At 36.6% G+C, this 19,562-nt stretch overlaps 2 protein-coding genes across 6 annotated transcripts; one reads left to right on the top strand and one right to left on the bottom strand.

Moving 5' to 3' along the window:
- Positions 1-1,339: 1,339 nt before the first annotated feature.
- On the top strand, positions 1,340-12,036 carry LOC103712067 (small RNA degrading nuclease 1-like). Of its 4 annotated transcripts, none has more exons than XM_039116036.1 (13): positions 1,340-1,516; positions 1,599-1,884; positions 2,155-2,334; positions 2,432-2,521; positions 2,901-2,969; positions 3,957-4,097; positions 4,213-4,329; positions 4,403-4,472; positions 4,580-4,677; positions 7,986-8,063; positions 8,200-8,307; positions 8,396-8,500; positions 11,540-12,036. In XM_039116036.1, exons 2-13 carry the CDS (start codon positions 1,822-1,824, stop codon positions 11,867-11,869), a joined length of 1,449 nt encoding a protein of 482 aa, XP_038971964.1. In that variant the 5' UTR covers positions 1,340-1,516; positions 1,599-1,821; the 3' UTR covers positions 11,870-12,036. The 4 variants fall into 4 exon arrangements, with proteins under 4 accessions (XP_038971964.1, XP_038971963.1, XP_038971965.1 ...); XM_039116035.1 differs by having other exon boundaries at positions 7,986-8,120; XM_039116037.1 differs by lacking the exon at positions 11,540-12,036 and adding an exon at positions 10,742-11,533 and having other exon boundaries at positions 7,986-8,120.
- LOC103712086 (extensin-like) lies at positions 11,906-17,736 on the bottom strand. 2 transcript variants are annotated; one of them, XM_026806742.2, is made up of 7 exons: positions 17,401-17,736; positions 13,335-13,439; positions 13,127-13,253; positions 12,969-13,040; positions 12,822-12,876; positions 12,259-12,730; positions 11,906-12,147 (listed from the first exon to the last, which is right to left on the bottom strand). In XM_026806742.2, the coding sequence occupies exons 3-7, from the start codon at positions 13,216-13,218 to the stop codon at positions 12,110-12,112; spliced, it is 729 nt and encodes a 242-aa protein (XP_026662543.2). In that variant the 5' UTR covers positions 13,219-13,253; positions 13,335-13,439; positions 17,401-17,736; the 3' UTR covers positions 11,906-12,109. The 2 variants fall into 2 exon arrangements, with proteins under 2 accessions (XP_026662543.2, XP_008796706.2); XM_008798484.4 differs by lacking the exon at positions 17,401-17,736 and adding an exon at positions 13,515-15,194.
- Positions 17,737-19,562: the final 1,826 nt, after the last annotated feature.

Genomic DNA, 19,562 nt, shown 5'->3' with positions numbered 1-19,562 from the left:
CAAGTTTTTTTAACCAAGCTAATTTTTGACTTGTATTGAGGGATGCTCTACATTTAGTCTCTACCTTGGCCTTTGAGCTAATATTAGAGTTTATGATTTTAATTATCAGATCCATGTCTACTGGATAAGCCTTGTCAAGGATGAGGAGGTGAAGTATGAAATAGAAGGTAGAAAATAGCCCCATCAGTTGGATTGGTGCCACAGGTGTTGTGCTATGAACTTGGGAGGAGAATGAGATGCAGTCTACCATGCTGGTGCAGAGCATGGGAACTCATATGCACACCTTGAAAATTTTCATGCAAAGATGGAAACAAATACATTTTTTTTTTCTCGACATCTGAATTGTCAAGGTGTACCATGCAGCTGTCTAGCACTACAGGAACCTACATGGCCATCAAATTGTGGAGTCCTGGATAACATTAAGAACCTTTGATAGCATGCTACATAAATATAGAAGGGTAAGGGGCACCTTGTCACAAACTCATGGATGATTTAAACCAAATAGAAGGGAAGTCATTGATCAACAAAGCAAAGGAAGGAGTTTTAACACAAGCTAAAACCCAATGAATCCACACAGAAAGGAAATTGAAATGGCATAGAATCTATTTTAGGAAAGAAATAATCAATCGTTGGCATGCTCCATATCCAGCTTGAGGGCCATCAGGAGTGAGGACTTGGAGGCGAAATACTTTGATTGGGGATGCATACAACTTGTCCTTCCAAAATCTAGTGAAGAATGGATTTCACAATGTTGGCAAGAAGATCTTGTGGGTGACACTACAAACTGCTTTGACTAGAATTCGAGAAGGTTTCTCATTTTCTGGATGAGCTAAACATGCATAGAATTCGAGCTAAAAGGTATTGAGGAAGTGCAGAATAAATGTTAATCTCTTCACAAATTTTTCTTCCATGATGTTCTATTAGATTTTGGTGCTTTATCGGATCCCAACAATCGAACTGTTTTTTAAATTTTATTATTTGTAACACCTGAAGTTAGGAGCTGGTGTTCAGTAACATCGAATCTACAATGTCAATTCCTTTTCTTTTAGAGGGGTAGTTTTAGCTTCAAATTTCTCTCATCCCAAACAAGTGAGGTTACTGTCATAGAAGGGCAAAACCGATCTTTCACTGTAACGTAGCCGTAGCCGAAAACAAAAACGATTACCGGCGGCAGCCATCACCGTTTTTGTGATTTAGACAAATCGAATGATTTTTTTTTACCAACCCTAGGACAATCCTAGGACCTTTCCCTGTCGGGTCGGATTCTTTTTTCCTGACGGGTTCGCGGGTCCGGGTCGTAAATAGCCACTTCCCAGCCCTAGGACTTCATCGGAAAGGGGGGAGGCGAAGGGTTCAAGGGGGACGAAGCGAGCGGCATCGAGGGGGAAGGGTTTCGGCGAGGACAAAATCAGGGATTTATCCTCTTCCCACCAAATTTTAATTATTTTCCCCCCTTTTAGCTATTTTTTCCATATCCTCTCCAATGGACGAAGTGATTTCGAATGCAGACGGGGAGGTACTTATCCCCACTCACTCTATCTGTGCAACCATTTTTTTCTTCTTCTGTGGATTAAGACAACTATTGGTGTTTCATGTAGTTCGTCTATTGCATTTGTGATCCTATCTATATCCTCTGCGACAACTGAAGTAGATTTTCTTCCTTACTGGGTTCGTTATGCTGTGAAACTTTTAGTTATTGATGATGAAGACAATGCGTGCAGTGGGCACAAAGCAATCCTAGAAGTTCATTCTATTCATTTCATTGAATAAAATTCAGGTCTTTGTGATATCAGTGGATTGTAACGATCATGGAGAGAGTGTATGTGTGCTTCTGTTGGATTTGCCGGGTCTTCCATAGACATGCTGAATGCTACGTTTTATTTTGTAGGTAGTTCTATCAGTTTGAATGTGCCAGTAAAGTGTAGTCAGTTACCTACTCTTTATAACTACTAATTGAATTTGCCTCTTTAGATATACCTGTTATGCTGGCAAAGCTCTGATCAGTGTTTGTTTGATTGTGTTAAGGGTTCAGATAACTAGAGATCATGCTTCATAAGAAATTGCTATTTTGCTGTATTATTAGTTGCAAAATGCATTGCCTTGCGTCAAGTTTGTGCTTTTATAGTGTTAGCTTGACAGACCTATCTCTGCTAGGTTCTTGCCGAGATCGTGAAGTTCACCCAAAAACAAGGATTGAAAGGTGGCAAAGGAGGATGGAAAGATTTTTTGCATAGTCATGATAGGAGATTTGGTGCTGGTGTAAGTGATCCGGCAAGAAGAACTAAAGAGATATTGGTTGCTTTTCTGCAAACGTTCGAGGAAAAACATCTGAAGGTAACTAGTGTAAAAGGCATTGCATTGTTATGAATAAAATACTTCTCATTTATTATGTCTCTAATACTTTCACGGTTTTCTATTTTCTTGGTTTCAGTTTTTTGACAAAATGATAAGACGTCTTGCTGACTGCAAAGCAATAAAGAAGTTCATCACCGACTTTCCAGTCCAAGAGACCCCTCTGCAGGTATATGTTGCTTGGAATTCTGTCTTAGGTTAGGCATTCTATTTGATTTTTCTTGCACTATCTCATTTGAAGGAAACTGCTTAACTTGCACTTCCCTTCCATATGATGACAGTCCTGCTAATATTGTTGAAGACTTCTCTTCTTATTTTGGAGACATCAGCTTATGTGTTTAAAATCCCCATTAACTGATTTTTTGATGACTTGGACTGTATATAGATTTTGAGTTTTTTTTTTTTTGAAATGAAGTTATTTTATATTTTAAACATTACTGTAATAGCTTTTCCTTTGTTTGTTTGTGCAAACGTTTACCGGCAAAATTGAACTTTCAGAATGTCAGTCAGTTCATAATTGTCATTGACCTACACTTGTACAAATGCAGAGGCTGGTCCGTTTGACGATGGAACATTCACTTTTCTCACGATGTTACTCTTTTCCATCCCATGAGGAGGTTGGATTCCATCTAGCACTCGACTCTTTACATTTCACACATGCTATGAATATCTGGTTAAAGACGGTGTTTATGCTGTCATGATCTTCTGATGCAACCATCTATGTCGTTGCTCACTTAAGTTTGTTTTATCATTAAATTAAAAAGTTTCACTATGCTAGTTAGCTTCTAATGGTAATAGATACCAGTGATATATATGTTCAAGTTTATTTATTTTCTTTCTTATCATTGATGGATTCATAATTTCATATAGAGCCATGTTAAAATCTTTAAATTTTCATGTTCAAGTCTCTTGTCTGAAATAAGCAAAACAAAAAAGTAGATAAAAGTAGACTATTTATGACAGTTGTAGATAAAATTAGCTAAGTCTAACACCATTCTTGACAAAGGTTTTATGAATTTTATGAAGTTGCGGAAATAATTGGTCTGACTAATTTCAATCAATAACATACATCTACATGTATTTGCACACATCTAAAAGGTCCATACTTATACCCTTGTCGGCTTTTTGAAGGTTCATTTGGTAGTTTCTTCTGAACAGTTGAACGCTTGACGCCTTTGTCATGTGTCTGAATGATGCTCGATTAAGCTTTCCAAATCTCTTTTTCCTGTTTTTCTGTAACTATCAAAAAGAATGATAGTCTATCTCACAAGATGCAAATCATGTAGAGACAATTATTTACCAATAAAAAATATTTTCTCAAATTCTTATATTAAATTATTATGATTGTCCAATTTATAAAGTTTTATGGCAAAGCAATTCCATGTATTGGTGAATTCATATAAACTACATATATGTATATCTACTTTGAAATTCCGAATTCAATCAACTTAATAATCATGAGTTACTGGTAAATTCATCATGTAGGACTGCAAGAAATCCAATGTCCGTTCAATTTAAGAATCTGAGAACATCCTTCCATTTGAGTAAGTAAAAGCCATGTTATGATACTGATATTTATTTAATTTGATGGTGTGATTTGGCAGGAGTGGATAATCATTCCACTAGGTAAAGTTTCTGAGGCAATGAAATCAAAAGTTATGCTTTCAATTGATTGTGAGATGGTCCTTTGCGAGGATGGTACTGAAGCAATTGTAAAAGTATGTGCAGTAGATCACAATTTGGAGGTATAAAACTGCTTTGCGTTATGTCCTAATCTTCTATTCGATACGTTATCATCATATATACAAAGCTTTTCTGCCTCAGTTTCTACAAGCTTTTCAGGATAGCTCTTGCTTTCAGGTTAAACTTGATGAACTTGTAAATCCCAACAAAGCTGTTGCTGACTACAGAACAGACATCACTGGAATATATGCTGAAGATTTGGAGGGAGTTACTTGTTCATTGCCTGATATACAGGTAGTATTAGCTACCTTCAGTTTACTAGTTATGATTGAATTTTCTTGCCCAAAGTTAATCTGGCATTTTGCAGAAATCCTTTAAGAAGCTTTTGTCTCGAGGGACTATTTTAGTTGGCCACGGTGTACATAATGATTTACGAGGTATGCTGTATATCTTATAATTTGTATGTATATTTGTTGCATTCTTTTATTGCTTTATTGAACTAAATAAAGGATTTTCTCATGTTCTAACTTCTCTAACTATACAGTACTAAAAATTGATCATCCACGAATTATTGACACATCATACATCTTCAAATGTGGAGACTTGCCTACTGTTACACCTTCCTTGAACAATTTGTGTAAGGTATTTTCTGAAAAAATAAATTTCTTTTGCATACAACTATTCCAGTTTTCAGTTATTTCTAATCTGTTAATACCTGTACATTGTAATGTCAGCGGTTGTATCTTCTATACGTTGACTATTCTGGCAATCTTACTGTGTTTTTAACTCATGTCGTTGTATTTTAATCTATCAGCTGAACAATTTATTGTCGTGCTTCATTTTCATTGTTCAATAAATTTGCTTGCAGTATGCAGATCTTTTGACTCTGTTTTTTTTGTTTTCTCCTCATTAATTAAGTTGTCCAGTATATTCTAATGTCCTAACCATAAGGGAAATATTTAATCAAGGACTTGCGTTAAAGGTCAAATGATGGTTCTGTGGTCCCATCATAAAATGTAGATCCAATGTGATGTGCACTACAAGGAGCCTAGGATAAATACTCTCTATTAACCTTCTTTTTGTGGCTTCCTGACATGCTTCATTGCATGTTCACAACCTACGCAATTCTTCATCATCAATCTTCTTTATTGTTGCATTCTTAATGTTGTAAAAACGTTTCTCTCCCGATTAAAATTTGATGTCATCAATGGAACTTTTAGGCATACCATCAGAAGGTCAATTGATTAGAAGAGAAAGGGACAATTGACTAAGGGGCTAATAATGCCTGGGATCTTAATATATCCTTAGTTAGGCCTGTAAACCGCACGCATCAAAATGAAACTTCTTTTATTTCGGATCTTCCAAGTGCACTTTCATTGTCAAAATGAAATTTAAAACATGGATTACTAGTTCTTGATAAGAAGAAGACATTAGTAACTTCTAACTTCATCCAATCAACTGCCTTGCAATGCCTCTCCTATTTTAAAGACAAACAAAAGAAAGCTCTCCTATTTTACATTACACGAGCACTTACATATTAGCTTCCTTTTATCCACCATCAGAGTTTGGATTGACTTGCTCTGTAGTTTATGAATATGACAAAATTGGTTAGTTTATTTGTAATTTTTCTTTAATCATATGTTATTAGCTTTGATCTTAGTGAATCTGATGATGTACATCATGGTTATAATCCTTTGCATCAAATTGGTCTTTCAAAATGTCAACAATACTTCTTGACTAATAAGTAATCTCTTGGCTAATAGTCTTCTTACAGAAAATAATGAATGCTGTGGATCTCAATCATGATAAATTGGATAAACATATCTATGGAATTGAATCTCATTCTTTATATTCAACTCCTATATTGGGGTATTAATTGGAGGCAAATTTCAAAAGATGATTATTTATTTATATTAAAAATATCTTCTGAAAAATTTCACTATGATTGAAGCTCCAGAAAGCAGCCATTTCTGATTTTCTTTTGACGAGCATGTAGTATGACATGTTCATATTCTTATTCATCATTGGTATGGAATGATGGAATTAATGAAGATCCTTCACATGGTTCTCTTCCTAGAGCTTGATCAAAAATGAGGTCAGCAGTTCCCATTATATGTTTGATCGTCACCCTTTGGAGAAGTATCAAAAATTGGTAATTAATAAACAACTTGGGCAATTGATGTTAGGTTTAGTGAATCTAAACAAAAAGATGGACAAGTGTAAACAAAACTCAAGCTTAAATTTGATTTATGTGCTTTTTGATTGGTGTGGATTAAAGGTGATGAAAGGTTTGAAACTCAATATCTGACCTGCGGAATCACAGCTTATGCCAAAACTGCGATGCCAATCAATATCTGAATTAGGACAACTTTGATTTTCTTGGATGATGACTGAGCATGATAGTGAGAAACACAGTTGAAAAATTCATATCACAATTGCAAGGATAAAAGCATGGCATGCAAAAATATTTCATGAATGCAACATGCATGAGGCAAAGGATCATCATACATATTGGAGAGAGTGGAGAGCAAAAAAAAGGAGTTTTATGATGCTCTAGGGGTTGGATATAGGGGACGCCTAGAGGCTTGCCCCATCATTGTTTTATGAAGTGATATATGCGGCTCCTAACTGGCCTGCATATGGTCTAGACTGCCTCTGTGTGTAGATTGGGCACATAGTGGTTGCCAAGCGGCCCCCATAAGCCTAACCCTTGGATATCTAGCCCTCCACCTCTATACTTTTTTCTTATTTTTCTGAATTTTATTGAGCTAGTTCTATATTTTCTATTCTCTTTTCTATTATTATAAATTTATTTATCATTTAATATTTTTTAAAGGTGAGCCACATAGTTGCCAACGTGCATTAGGAAGAAACCTTGAGTCCTGCAGTGATGATACAGTTAAAGACTGGGCTCTTACTCAAGTTATAGGCCTTGTGAAGTGACCCCACTGCTTCCTCGCTCTTTTAGGAGTGTAATATAGTAGGCGTGAACCTATGTGTGAAGTTTGTATTCTGGCTTCATGGGTCCAAGGGTTTTAAAAGAAGCTAGTCCAATTTATAAGGTTATTAGAATTGGAATAGCAGGCTGGTCCTTTTTTGTCTGTTCTTTGCAGCACATGCCGGACTATCACATAGCAAAACTGCATGCCTGGCCTGCTCTGCAAGACAGGGAAGTGCCAGACTGTCACATAGCAAAACTGCATGCCGGACTGTCCATGTGCATCAGCGCATGTCGAAAATTAGCATGGTGGTGCTGGCATGTGGCACTTGAAGCCTTGTATGAGAGCACACAAGTAGGCAGATATTGGGATTCCAAGTCCAGCTATTGGATACATGATCAACTAAACTTATGTGATGGGATTTGTGATATGAGAAGATGATATTACAATGTAACTCCCTCTAAATTATAATAGTGTGTGACAAATCCTGCCATGTGATGATAAAATTATTTACATTTGGCTCACTTTACGACGACTTGTATCGGTCTTTGGGACAACTATTGTAACACATAAGTATTGAGGACCTGTCTATAAAGAAGCTGATTTAGCCTAATTTTGAACTCAGGTTGTGGAAGCTGGACATCTTTGACTGGGGGGAACTGTTCTTTATCATATTGAACATTTACTACAATTTTGGCATTGTGTCCAATGCTACTTATAAATAGAAAAATGTCCTGATTGTTTGTAATTCTTTTGATTGTCTCATAAGCACAAGCACATGTTCTACATAAAGATAGAAACAGGTTTATGTTTACTAATTTTCAAGAACTCTTATTAGCAAACCATTACAAAGAACAAAATGGCAATTCATGCTGAACTGCATCAAGAGTCTTAATACCAGATGTGGATGTATATGATTTGTATAGGCGTGCTCTGTTTCCTCATTCTTTTTTCCTTATATATCTTGTCATTGCCCTTCATTTCTCATGTTAATTGTTTTGCTTTTTGCAGTCTGTGTTGGGTTCTCCAGTACGACAAAAAGGTGAACCACATGACTGCTTAAACGATGCAAAGGCTGCAATGAAGCTGGTTCTTGCTAAGCTTGAATATGGATTTGATGATCCCATTTCTGTTCTAAACAACAATGTCTGTCAGAACTAGGAAACCAAAATTTTACTTGTTTGTTGAAGACGCTTAACTAATTTATCAATTTTTTGCATTCCAGTTGTCTGTCTCTGATCAAGCGAAGTTACTTCTTCACAACATACCAGTTGATGTTCCTTATCAAGACCTGCTGAGACTATTTCCTGAGAAATATAATGTTGATATCGAGGTGCTTGATTACTCATGCTTTATGTCTTAGTAGTGTATATAGAGAGTCTTTTGTCTTTTCTGAAATACAATAAAGGTTTCTTTTGCAGAATGATCTAAAGGTCCGAGGCCCTAGCTATGCTACATTTGCTGTTTTCAAGGATGCCAGAGAGGCATATGAAGCATTCAAAGGAATAGAAGCCCCAGAAAGAAGGGTACGCACCAAATTAGTCTGTTTTCAACTTTACTCAGCTGAATTAAATGGTCTTCATCTCCTGCAACTTTCTGCTTTTTAATGCCATTATCTCATTATATGCACATCCTATCTCTTAATTTCCATGCGAGCAGGAAGGTAACACATTGAAGTCTGTGTTTCTAAGAAATGTGTCAGAAACCAATGCAAGAAACAGGATTGGCCTAACACTTTTATTAATTAGTGGAAAGTAACATATAGAAAGTGGGAAACATGTAAGTCAAAGAGAAAGGGATTATTATTTGAGGGCCAACAACAATTATCTATACCTTCAATATCCTTCGTGTAGTGTGGATTTCAGATTCAGGTTGAAGTATCATAAAAAGACGTTGAAAAATGTAAGCGCCGAGAAGGAATATGAAGACATTTACGTGTAGAATATTAAGTTTACATTATATTATCAGCCCATAGTAGTGTAGCTGCCTGAGTTAAAATCATTTTTGAGTTTGAGGACTGAGAACTCTCCTAAAACATTTGAAAATGGACCACCTTAGAATTGTTGGAATGTACTGTTGATATTATAACGAGTACATCGATATACTGTGCAAACCTGCAAAATCAAAGTTAATTTAGTGAATCACTGAAAACAAGAGATTGAAGAACCAGTCAGAACTAGTTACTGAAGAACCAGTCAGGGTGGTAGGAAGCTGGTGCAGGGGCAAGAGAAAGATTATGTAGTGGCATGGCAACCCTGGTAGAAAATTTTAGCTACCAATGGTTCTACAGATCATTTAAACTTCACCTTTTGACAAATAGAACACTTTTTCCCTATTCCAAACAGTACTAGTAAAATCATTGGTCCATTGGGAACATGTCATTGAACAATATAAGGCTAGGAGGTTGTTTGCCTCATTAGGCATCGGGGAAGTTGGAGATAGATTTCACATCTATTTTACCGTAATGTTTAACTCTGCATAGAACAGATTTCAAAAAACTATATATGGCAAGCAATGACATGCAAATATGTCCTTCATAGGTAACCAAGCAACACTAACATAAATTATGGGCTGTATTTCAGGCTTGGTGCTTAAATTATCATGTTATCCTTGGTTCTTTTTTTTACTTCAATTATCTAATTGATGCGTATTATCAGCTTGTCTGGGAAAGACTTAAAAAGTATGATGATTGAGTAGTTTCAGGGGTTGGAGGGGCTATGGATTCCCTTGTCTTTTTTTGGGACTTGTCAATATGCACATGCAAAATGCACATAAAGCCAATCACAAGTTTGATTCTTGTGTTCAAAAGATCAATTATGTAACTTCTAATATTTTTAGGCAATTCAAAACGAACATTTATCATCCATCCAGCATGCTAGAATTAATTCTCAAAATGAACTAATCAGTGGAACTACTTTTACTTGCTTGATAGAAATTAACTAAGTTCTAGGTTAAATTTCAGCTGCAATTGTGCTTTCATTCTTGTTGTTGTAAGCCAAAGTTACGATTACACTCTTTTTACACTATTGCATCTGTTAGCAAGCAGGCTTGATCAGTTGATTATTGGTAGACATGTTACAATTTATTATCTAAGGGAAAATCTAAGTCTAATTAATCAAAATTGCCCCCATTCTACCTTCCACTCAAGGTTGATTTTATTTGGATGGCCACATTGACCTCATCTAACTCTAGGTGATGTTCTTTTATTTTTTTTTTATTCATTTCTTTTCAGAATCCTGTTTAAAGAGGAGGGTCTGTTGACAGAGGCTTATGAGGGAAAGCACCAGTTTGCAGGTTATTTACATCTGTTTTGGTGATACTAGAGCTATAGCTGGAATAGGGGTATTATGAAATAGGTATGACAGGTTAGTGTAGGCCACATTTTCAAATTTTGCTACAACGGGTGAAGTGTTGAGGTTAGAGAGGATTTGAACTGAGTCTAGATGCCAATTAATGGGTAAAGATGATCCAAGAGCTTTAATGTTAAGTTGGGAACAGCGTGATGAGAATAGTGTTCCTTGAAATTTGGGATAGTTGAGGAGATTCACTGAAAACACAGTGGTTAACTGAGTTGTAAGATATCTCAGAGCCAAAAATGCCTCTGGATAGAAATTATTCATGCTGATATATGGTAGTATGATAAGATACATAATTACCTTTTTACAGGATTCCATTATCTGAACTAGGGATTTTGGGATATTGGCAACCTTCCATAATACCTCAATCTTTAGCTGATATGGTTCTCTCAGCAACTTCTGTTCTTGCAGGGCGATACCACCATGTGATTGGACATATCAGCAGGCCCTCACACTAAACTTCCCTCTAGCATGCGAAGACTTTATTGCCCTCTGACAGTTAACTTGTTCTTCGTTGAATGTCTTATATTATACATAATGAGAGTCTTATAAGAATGTTCTTGATTTTGTGACTATACTTTGCTTCATTATGCATACAGTGGTGTATTTTCTTGAGCATATCGTAGTTCTTGGTTGTGAACGAGCATTTATCCCTAGGGAGGGCTCTAGTGAATCTTGATGCTCATTACATTAAAAGAAAAAAAGGAGAGGCTGGTTGGTTGCAGAGAGTAATTTGGTTCTTTAAGATGGAAGAACATATTAAGGCACTGCTCTCTCTCTCTCCCTCTCTCTCTCTCTCACACACACACGCATGCACCCACGCACACATACGTGCATACATAGGTCAAGTTCATGTGTGCATGTTATATTCCCAAAAAATGCATACCAGTTACCTTCATATAATGTTCCCTCAGGCAAAAAAAATATAGAGTTTGAGCACCATAATTCCTTTCCTGTCACAACTGGAATTTTGGTTGCCACCTGTCAAATGGGCATCATCGCGTGGTTTTGTGCCCTTCTTAGATCTTTCTATAAAAGCTTAGGCTTACGATATGAGAATACAATTATGATGTTCTTCTTTTTCTTCTCTCTCTGTTTCTCTTGCAGCAATAATGATGATGTTACAACCAAGTAACTTCTAGAAGCCATCCGCGAGCACCATGATTCTGCTAAAATACTAAGAACTTTTTTCTTTTCTTCTACATCCAGGACTCCAGTGGTCGGCCTCAGAAGAACGTCTTCTTAGAAACTAGAAGTGGGAAAAGCATCAGCTTACATGTTCGAAGGATGACCGCTGCTGCTCCACTCGATGGACATGATCCATTAAATAAGAGATGGCACAAGATGGAAATGGTGACCCAAAGAAGGCAGCACGCAAAAGATGAGACCAATGATTCAAAAAAGCCACGGACATCTTTGCATTACTGTGAGCATGTTAAAGAGATTGAGAAATTGAAAGAGGAGCTCTGTCAGAGAGAGGATGAAATATTCGAGTTGCAAAAGATGATCGCTGCCCTTGCTAGGAAAAATGGATTGTGATATAGAAAAATATCATCACACATACATCCCCAGAAATTGGTTGTAACATCATTTCCATTTTGATAGCAGCAATCCTCCTGTACTAATTGGCTTCCCATTCATATTGGTAAACAAGCATTTTTTGAAAGTAGAGTAGAAAAAGACAACCACAAGTCTTGGTTAAACTACTTCTGAATCAAGTATTGTACATGTTAAACTAGCAAAGCTGGACTCTCAGTAGCAACTGCATCTCTTCTCTCATCAATATGGTGGTGGTGGATAGACCCCTCGGTAAGGTGCTGCACACAAAAAATTTCACACAATCGTTATTATGCACATGTTTTATCTTTCAGTGATCTCAAAACAGGGGAGAGGTGTTTATTTGTTTGTTTGTTTATTTATTTATTTACCTGGTTGATAACAGGGTTGGGCTTGTGGTGGAGGGGGGTAAATGGCTGGTGGGTATGTTTCGGTGGGTGGATACGCTGCAGTTGGATATGCCGGTGGCACCGGGGGAGGAGGGTATGCTGCTAGCTGATAAGGAGCAGGATTAGCCGGTGGTGGACATGGTGGGGGTGGATATGGTGCCGGGTAAGTGGTTTCTGCAGGGCAAGCTCCAGCCGAAGGGTAGGAAGGGGCAGCCATTGATTGCAGGGGTGCATAAGGAAGGGCATATTGAGTTGCTGGATTGTACACTGAAGCAGTTGGTGCCATTGTTTGCGGGGGTGCATAAGGAAGGGCATATTGAGTTGCTGGATTGTACACTGAAGCAGTTGGTGCCATTGTTTGCAGGGGTGCATAAGGAAGGGCATATTGAGTTGCTGAATTGTACACTGATGCAGTTGGTGCATAGCTCATTGGAGCTTCGGCCTTTGAAGATTTCTGCCAACAAGAAATTAGGGCTTCAGGTTTGTTGTTGTCTGCATGCATTGACTGATCAAGAAATTATAGTTGGAGTGGAGATAGGAATTACTTGTGCTTTGCCTGCTTGTGCATAATGCATGATGAGTTTTACATCGCCAGCGTACCTGTGGAGGAGAGATTGCAGCGAGGGGAATCACTCGTGCAACAAGAGAAGAATTGGTTTGGTAGCTAGATTTTAGAGGCTTGGAAGTCTTACTTTCTGGATTTAGACTGCAGTGACCAAGAAGAGTCATCATAGCCTTCAGAGAGGACCTTCTGCAACTGGACCCTAAGAGTAGAACATTGAAACATATAATTCGGTTTTGATTCTTTCTTTTCAGAAGAACAGTTGGTAGAAAGTGAACATTTATTTACCTGCCGCTGCCAATGAAGTCGTCGTAGGCGATGGTGTTGCTGTTCCAGACGCTGATGCTGATCTCGCGGAGGCCTTCGATGAGGGGAATCATAGTCTTTTCCTGAAAGCGAGGGTTCCTGCCTCCATCTGCATGTATTGTTGTTCGATCTCAAAGAAGTCGAACCAATCTCTCAAACAAATTTCCAACACAAAATCGATCCAATATACCTGTGCAGGTCCTGGTGCGAAACTTGGTTGTGGCATATTCAAGGCAGACGAATGGATCCTGCCTCGATATCCACTCTGTGTCCTTCAGTTTGCTGCAGCCAACCACTGATCAAAAGGATCGTAGAGTTAGAGTTCAGGGATGATCTCCGTTTCAGTTTGAAGGAAGTATTGACAACTCACCTGTGACCTCAAGAAGCTGGCCTTGGATTGACATGGCAATGAAGGGAAGGAGGTGACGAGGATGGGTGCTTGGTGGTGGTCAGAATGGATAAGTGGGAGAAAGGGGCTGTGACTTCTAAGGGGGGCTGAGAGGTGAAAGAGTTTATAAAGAGTCTCAGAAAGGACTCGGTCTTGCAGTGGGCATTAAGCATCTAATTAATATTCTATGCAGCACTAGGAACCGCGTTTATGCAACGGCTAACGCGGCTACGTAGCCTTTTCGCCATGCGTGGGTCTCGTGAAAAGAATCGATGCGTGGGTCTCCGTGTGCACCTTCTCTCTTTTTAAAGTTTAACGCGAATATGTTCGGAATTCCAGTGATTCAGTTGTCTCCCTTCAAATAGAGCAGTCAATGGAAATGGTTTTCATGAACTTGCTTCGTGCTTTCCCGGAGATTACTTGGTTTGGAGACATAAATTTAGATTTGCTTGCACTTGTCGTGGCTGACTTTAGGGTAGAAAAGCGGCTGGCTCTGGCATCCAGGGTCAACCCTCATCTTGATACGACACGATGACATATAATTTGGTTGTTTCTAATGATTCAAACTTGGTTGAGAACTATATGACTTACTAATTGTCTTCTGCACTTTATAATGGGCGATTGCACAACAAAAACATGTAACCTGTTTGACTTCACTCATCCCGTTAGCAGGAAGCCTATCCTTGATAGAAACTACGACTTCTCCCTTCTCTTTTACTCTTCTATTTCTAAATATTGCTTAATTTTCGGATATATGCTCCCATGGGCTTATGGTCAAATCAATCCAAGCATAGATTTCTTCTATTAATTATAGGATGTAAGGAATGGTACGGTCGTTCATGCACTGCATGGCCGGTCGAGATTTATGTTACAGGAGAGAAACCATTGACCGAGTGAAAGCACTTCTCTAACTACATTATATACAGCATAAACAAATAATTTGTTCTTCTTAGCAACACTGGACCTCATATTGATGCCATATTATTACTATAGTGGTACAGTACGATATAAATTTTTTTTGGCATACCGAATATTGATACGCCTTTCGTACCATATACCAATATCGAATTGGCACGGTATGGTATGTCCCATACCACCCGGTGAATCATGCTTCTTAAAAATTCATATGGATATCAAAATAATGAAAGAAAGTTTAGGGTTTAAGGTTTATTGCACACTTTCAAATCAAAAAAAATAAAGCATTAGTCTTTCAAGAGGGACCGTGACAGCATTAAACATTACAACTTAGTGAACATTCAGCATGTAAAAGGACATGTTTGAATTTAAATACGTCATGATAATGGTAACTACATAATTTGAAAAATCATCAGCATGTCATTGCCAATTAACAAACCGATTGCTGTAACAAATAACATGAAGGTGGTGTTTGGTAGGAGCATAAGACTGGAATAAGATCATATGCCAGAGAGCAAGATTCGGAAAATGGCCAAAGACGTGAAATACGCTATGCCTTATCAAACCTTCTTATGCTAGTTTTCTGGGAATATACTATTCCATTTCCATTTTGGAATAGCTTAAGCGTGTTCTTTATATCCATTTCACCATTTTAGATTGTATCCCTAAATCTAATTTTGTATTATCAACTATATTTGTTACAACACTATAAAATTATATTATTATATGATATTTCATTTATTCATATTATTATAAAATACGTATTTAGTAATATTATACAATACTATTATATCATATTAACATTTGATTATATCTAATATTATATTAAATATAATATTTTATATTAATACTATAATATATTATCATATGTATTCTTATTAATAACATGACATATTATATAGTATTATTAACACTCGTATAATTGTTCTACTAGTACTATAAAGGTATATTATAATATTATAACATAATATATAAAACCTTTATTTATCATGTGATACTATGATAAAGATCAATAATTTTATTATAATTTAATAATATTTCTACAATAGTTTTATATATTCATCATAGTAAATATACAACATTTACAATATTTTTTATAGTTTGTTATGTTCTAATATTATAATATGACATTGTAATAGTATAGTATTTCTTTAATTAAATAGTATTTATGTTACTATTAAATATCTATAGTTTATTATGCAATATTGGTAGTATGTTATGTTTATGTAATGTTGCTAGAATAATATTATTATATATTATATCATTAATTACAATAATTCTTTCATATTAATATTATAATATAATATCATAACATTATTACGTACTATTAATAATACAAAACATTGCTATAATATATTCTTTAGTTCTATTATGATATTTAAATTATATAATATACTCTAATCCTATAGTATTATATTACATTTTGTAGTACATAAATATTAATATTTAGTTTTGGTGTTATACTAAATATTAATATTAACCATATAAAATATGGTAATCCATTATATGTAATACATAATATAGAATAATCTTTTGTATGAATATTGTATGTCAATATTAATAATATTATAGAAAGTATATGCAGTTTTGTCATTGCATGAAAATCGAACAGTTTTTTCCTACTTTAAGCTTATTTCAAAATTTTTGAAAACCAAACAAAATTTGGTATAAACACCTACCACAAATATTATGCCACTCGGCATAGCTTTCCCTATTCTCATTTTTCTTATATGCTCCTACCCAATGCCACCAAAGGGTCCTATCCTACTTACCATAGCATAGCAATCAATTATGCCCCTTAGATCTCCCCTCTCTTCTCCATTATCCCCTTGCCCACTATGGACTCTATTACTATCACTCAGAGAACCCCTAACATCATCAAGAATGAGTCAATGGTGCCACAATGTAGGGCTCCCACCTTCGAGAAGAGTCAGGTAGATCTCCCTCCACCTGCATCCCACCCACATTATCAATCTTAAAAGGAGCTGATTGAGCTTGAGCTTGGCTCAAATTTACTTTTCAGGCTTGAACAAGCCAAGCTCAAGTTGACCATTTACTACTTCATGCCAAGCTAGAGCAAAGCCCAGCTAGCTCATTTACTACTTCATCGCACGCAACTTATTAAGTCCATTAATAAACGGTCCCTATGGCATGCATCATTATTTCTTGGTATACTGGTTGCTAAGATAGAGGTTTACTCCAAGATGAGCTCGAGCAATGCCCGGCTAGCTCATGTTCTGCTTGTTGAATCCCTAATGGCTATTGCACTCAACTTATTAGGCCCATTAATAAATGGCCAATATTCTTGGTATACTGATTTAGGGGAATTTTCCTCATCTACTTCCTAGCCAGAAATACAAGTTTCTTCGTGCTAGGAAGAGTAGGAGTACCTCCTGAGAAGAACTACCAAAACAAGAAGGTCTGAATTCATGAACTTACTTACAATGGGGAGGTCAACCGAATCTATTTTCCCAACTTTCAGTTTCTTTTAGTCATTATTATATATTGATTCATGTGCATTACGATAATTACACTTTTAACTTGTCAAACTTATTACTTTTTTTTTTCTGGTTAACATATTCCTCTCTTTTTAAGTTTCTAAAAATTTTCATGCTAATAGGACAATCAAACGTCATTTGGATCACTTTGAGATCTATGCAGATGGATATATATTTGGATCATTCATGCGGTTGTTTTGAGATATACGCAAGCAAATGAATATTTGGATTACTTTGCAATCTATGCAAATAAATGAAAAATCGAATTAATTATTTACTCATCACTTCGAGATCTAAGCAGATGCAAATGGATGAATATTTGGATAATCCACACAATGACTTTCAATTCTTACAGCTTTACAGTAAAGAAAAATAAATATGGTAGGACATTTTCATTCAGCAACTCAAATTGCAGAAAGAAGCAAATAAGCTGAAACCAAAATAAATTCACATACCTCAGCAACAACCGTGACAGTTTCTAGTAGTTCATCCATGCTGTCTCCTTTAAGAGCACTTATTGTTTTTTTCTTTATTGAGGAGGGTAAGTTAAGAACACTTTTGTTTTTTTCAGAAAAAAACACCTCATCAAGAACACGAGTACATGGGCTCAAGCAACCAGAAGACTAAGCCATCTCCATTTGATTTGGACGCAGGTGGTGGGAGGAAGGATAACAAGTTTCAGTGGGAAAAGCCAAAAGAAATTGGAGACGAAAGCTGACAGCTTGTTGTGGCCCCTGAGAAACCCCAGGATAAGTGGAGATACCCCTTTTCTGCAGTGGGCTACGGTTCACGGTATCTATATGACGTAGTAGACTCTGAACCTTTTTTTTTTAATGATGAGACGTAGCAGATTCTGAACCAAGATAAACTTATAATAATGCCCTTATCTTTGACGATCGGATTTCGTTGGAAAATATTAATGAAAGGTTTGGCTTATTGTGAGCCATCACGGAATGGAATGCTCCCCATTTTCTGATACGAGTTCATCGATTGATAAAATATCTACCTGGACGGAGCCCACAACTTGTCACCTTGTTCTTAATTGCCATGGAAAATGATGGCCTATCACTTGCTGTGCCTATCATGTATACTTCATGCCTGACATAGAGTTGCATCACAACAATTAAAAATATCCTTACAAGAAACTATGACCACCTTATTAAACCATCAGTTCTATATATATATCTCAGAGAAATTCTGCAACACCATAAAAATATTTGATACTTCGACTATTAATTCCTTTGTTTGAACCATCTTACTCTGTTTTTCTTTTTTGATGGGAAAGTGTGGAGTGGGGCGAGCGCTGTCCCGAACATAATATCTTTTTTTTCTTCTTTTTTTCCTAATATGAAAAATATAATCTTCTTATACAACTTTTCTCCCTTGCTCAAGTGCTTCCAGTGAACTTCTAGGAAAGATCAGGGCTTTAGTTATATAATGGTTGATATTATAGTGTTTTAATTTGAATATATGAATATTTTGAACTTTCTCTCTATAAGTGATACATGTTGCATAATTGGTAGTTGTAAAATTTTTGAAGATTTATAAGAAGACAAAATTCTATAATGCCTTGAGGATTGAATTATGAAATGAAGGAATAGAACCGTATGCAACTTTTGGATGAGCTTTATTTTATTCTTATGCCAGTTCTTCTTGTGTGAAAAAGAGAAGCAAGCTGGTTTAAATTTTTATTTTCTGCATGTTGGCTGATAGATAATGAAAGCGAAAGGTTAGTAGATGCTCCAAAGATGTTATTTACACTTTGGGGACCATATCTATGATGTATATAAAGCCTAAAATTATTATTGGAATAGTTAAGGACAAGGTGTGCATGGCTAAAATAATTATTAAATTTTTTTGTAACATAACTTTTATAATTTGGAAGCTTTAGTAATTTATAATGATCATAACACAACAAAAAGCTGAGAGAAAATGGCATTAGTAGACATGTTGGTGAATTCAATGCAAAATTAATATTTTTATTCTGATAAATAAATTTAGAAGAGATCAACCTCAGTGATCACATTATTCAATGCAAAATTAATATTTTTATTTAGAAGAGTTCTTTTCGTACAAACAACCACATGCAATGACCTGACTTTTTTCGTCTGCTAGCCCATAATTTATATATGTTTGATTCTGATCTTAGGGCCGCATGGGCGGCCATGCAAGGCCCGCACAGATCTAGTTTAACTTCAACCCATCCAATGAATCTGTACCGTCCAAAAGTTGCGCCCCCACGAGTACAGAAGATAGCAACCGTCGAGATATTTTACTAGCGGTAGATTCTTTTGGATCGCGTCACGGTGCGAAAGATTCGCGGGTTAGGGAAGGAAGCTCCAAGACGGGAGGTGCGCACGTGGGGCCCAGCGACACCACCACGTGAATAGGATGCTTTTGTTTTGTTGTCCTGAAGACAAGATCCGACGACATTTGGGCAGCCAATGGAGGAGTGCCACGTTTCCGGGTATGGAGCCGGCAAGATTCCAGCTTCCAATCCCAGCCGGGAATCCTGGGGAAGGCATGGATGGGAATCATAGGGAGGTCAGGTTGGTGGGTAAGTTAAAGCGGGTGAGTGGTCGAAAGTGGTGCGCATAAAAAATATCTATGCGGATAC

This window comes from Phoenix dactylifera, unplaced genomic scaffold (assembly GCF_009389715.1).
Source record: "Phoenix dactylifera cultivar Barhee BC4 unplaced genomic scaffold, palm_55x_up_171113_PBpolish2nd_filt_p 000046F, whole genome shotgun sequence".
Classification (NCBI taxonomy): domain Eukaryota; kingdom Viridiplantae; phylum Streptophyta; class Magnoliopsida; order Arecales; family Arecaceae; genus Phoenix; species Phoenix dactylifera.
Note: the sequence above shows the minus strand (reverse complement) of the source record. Positions and strands in the feature narration are given on the sequence as shown.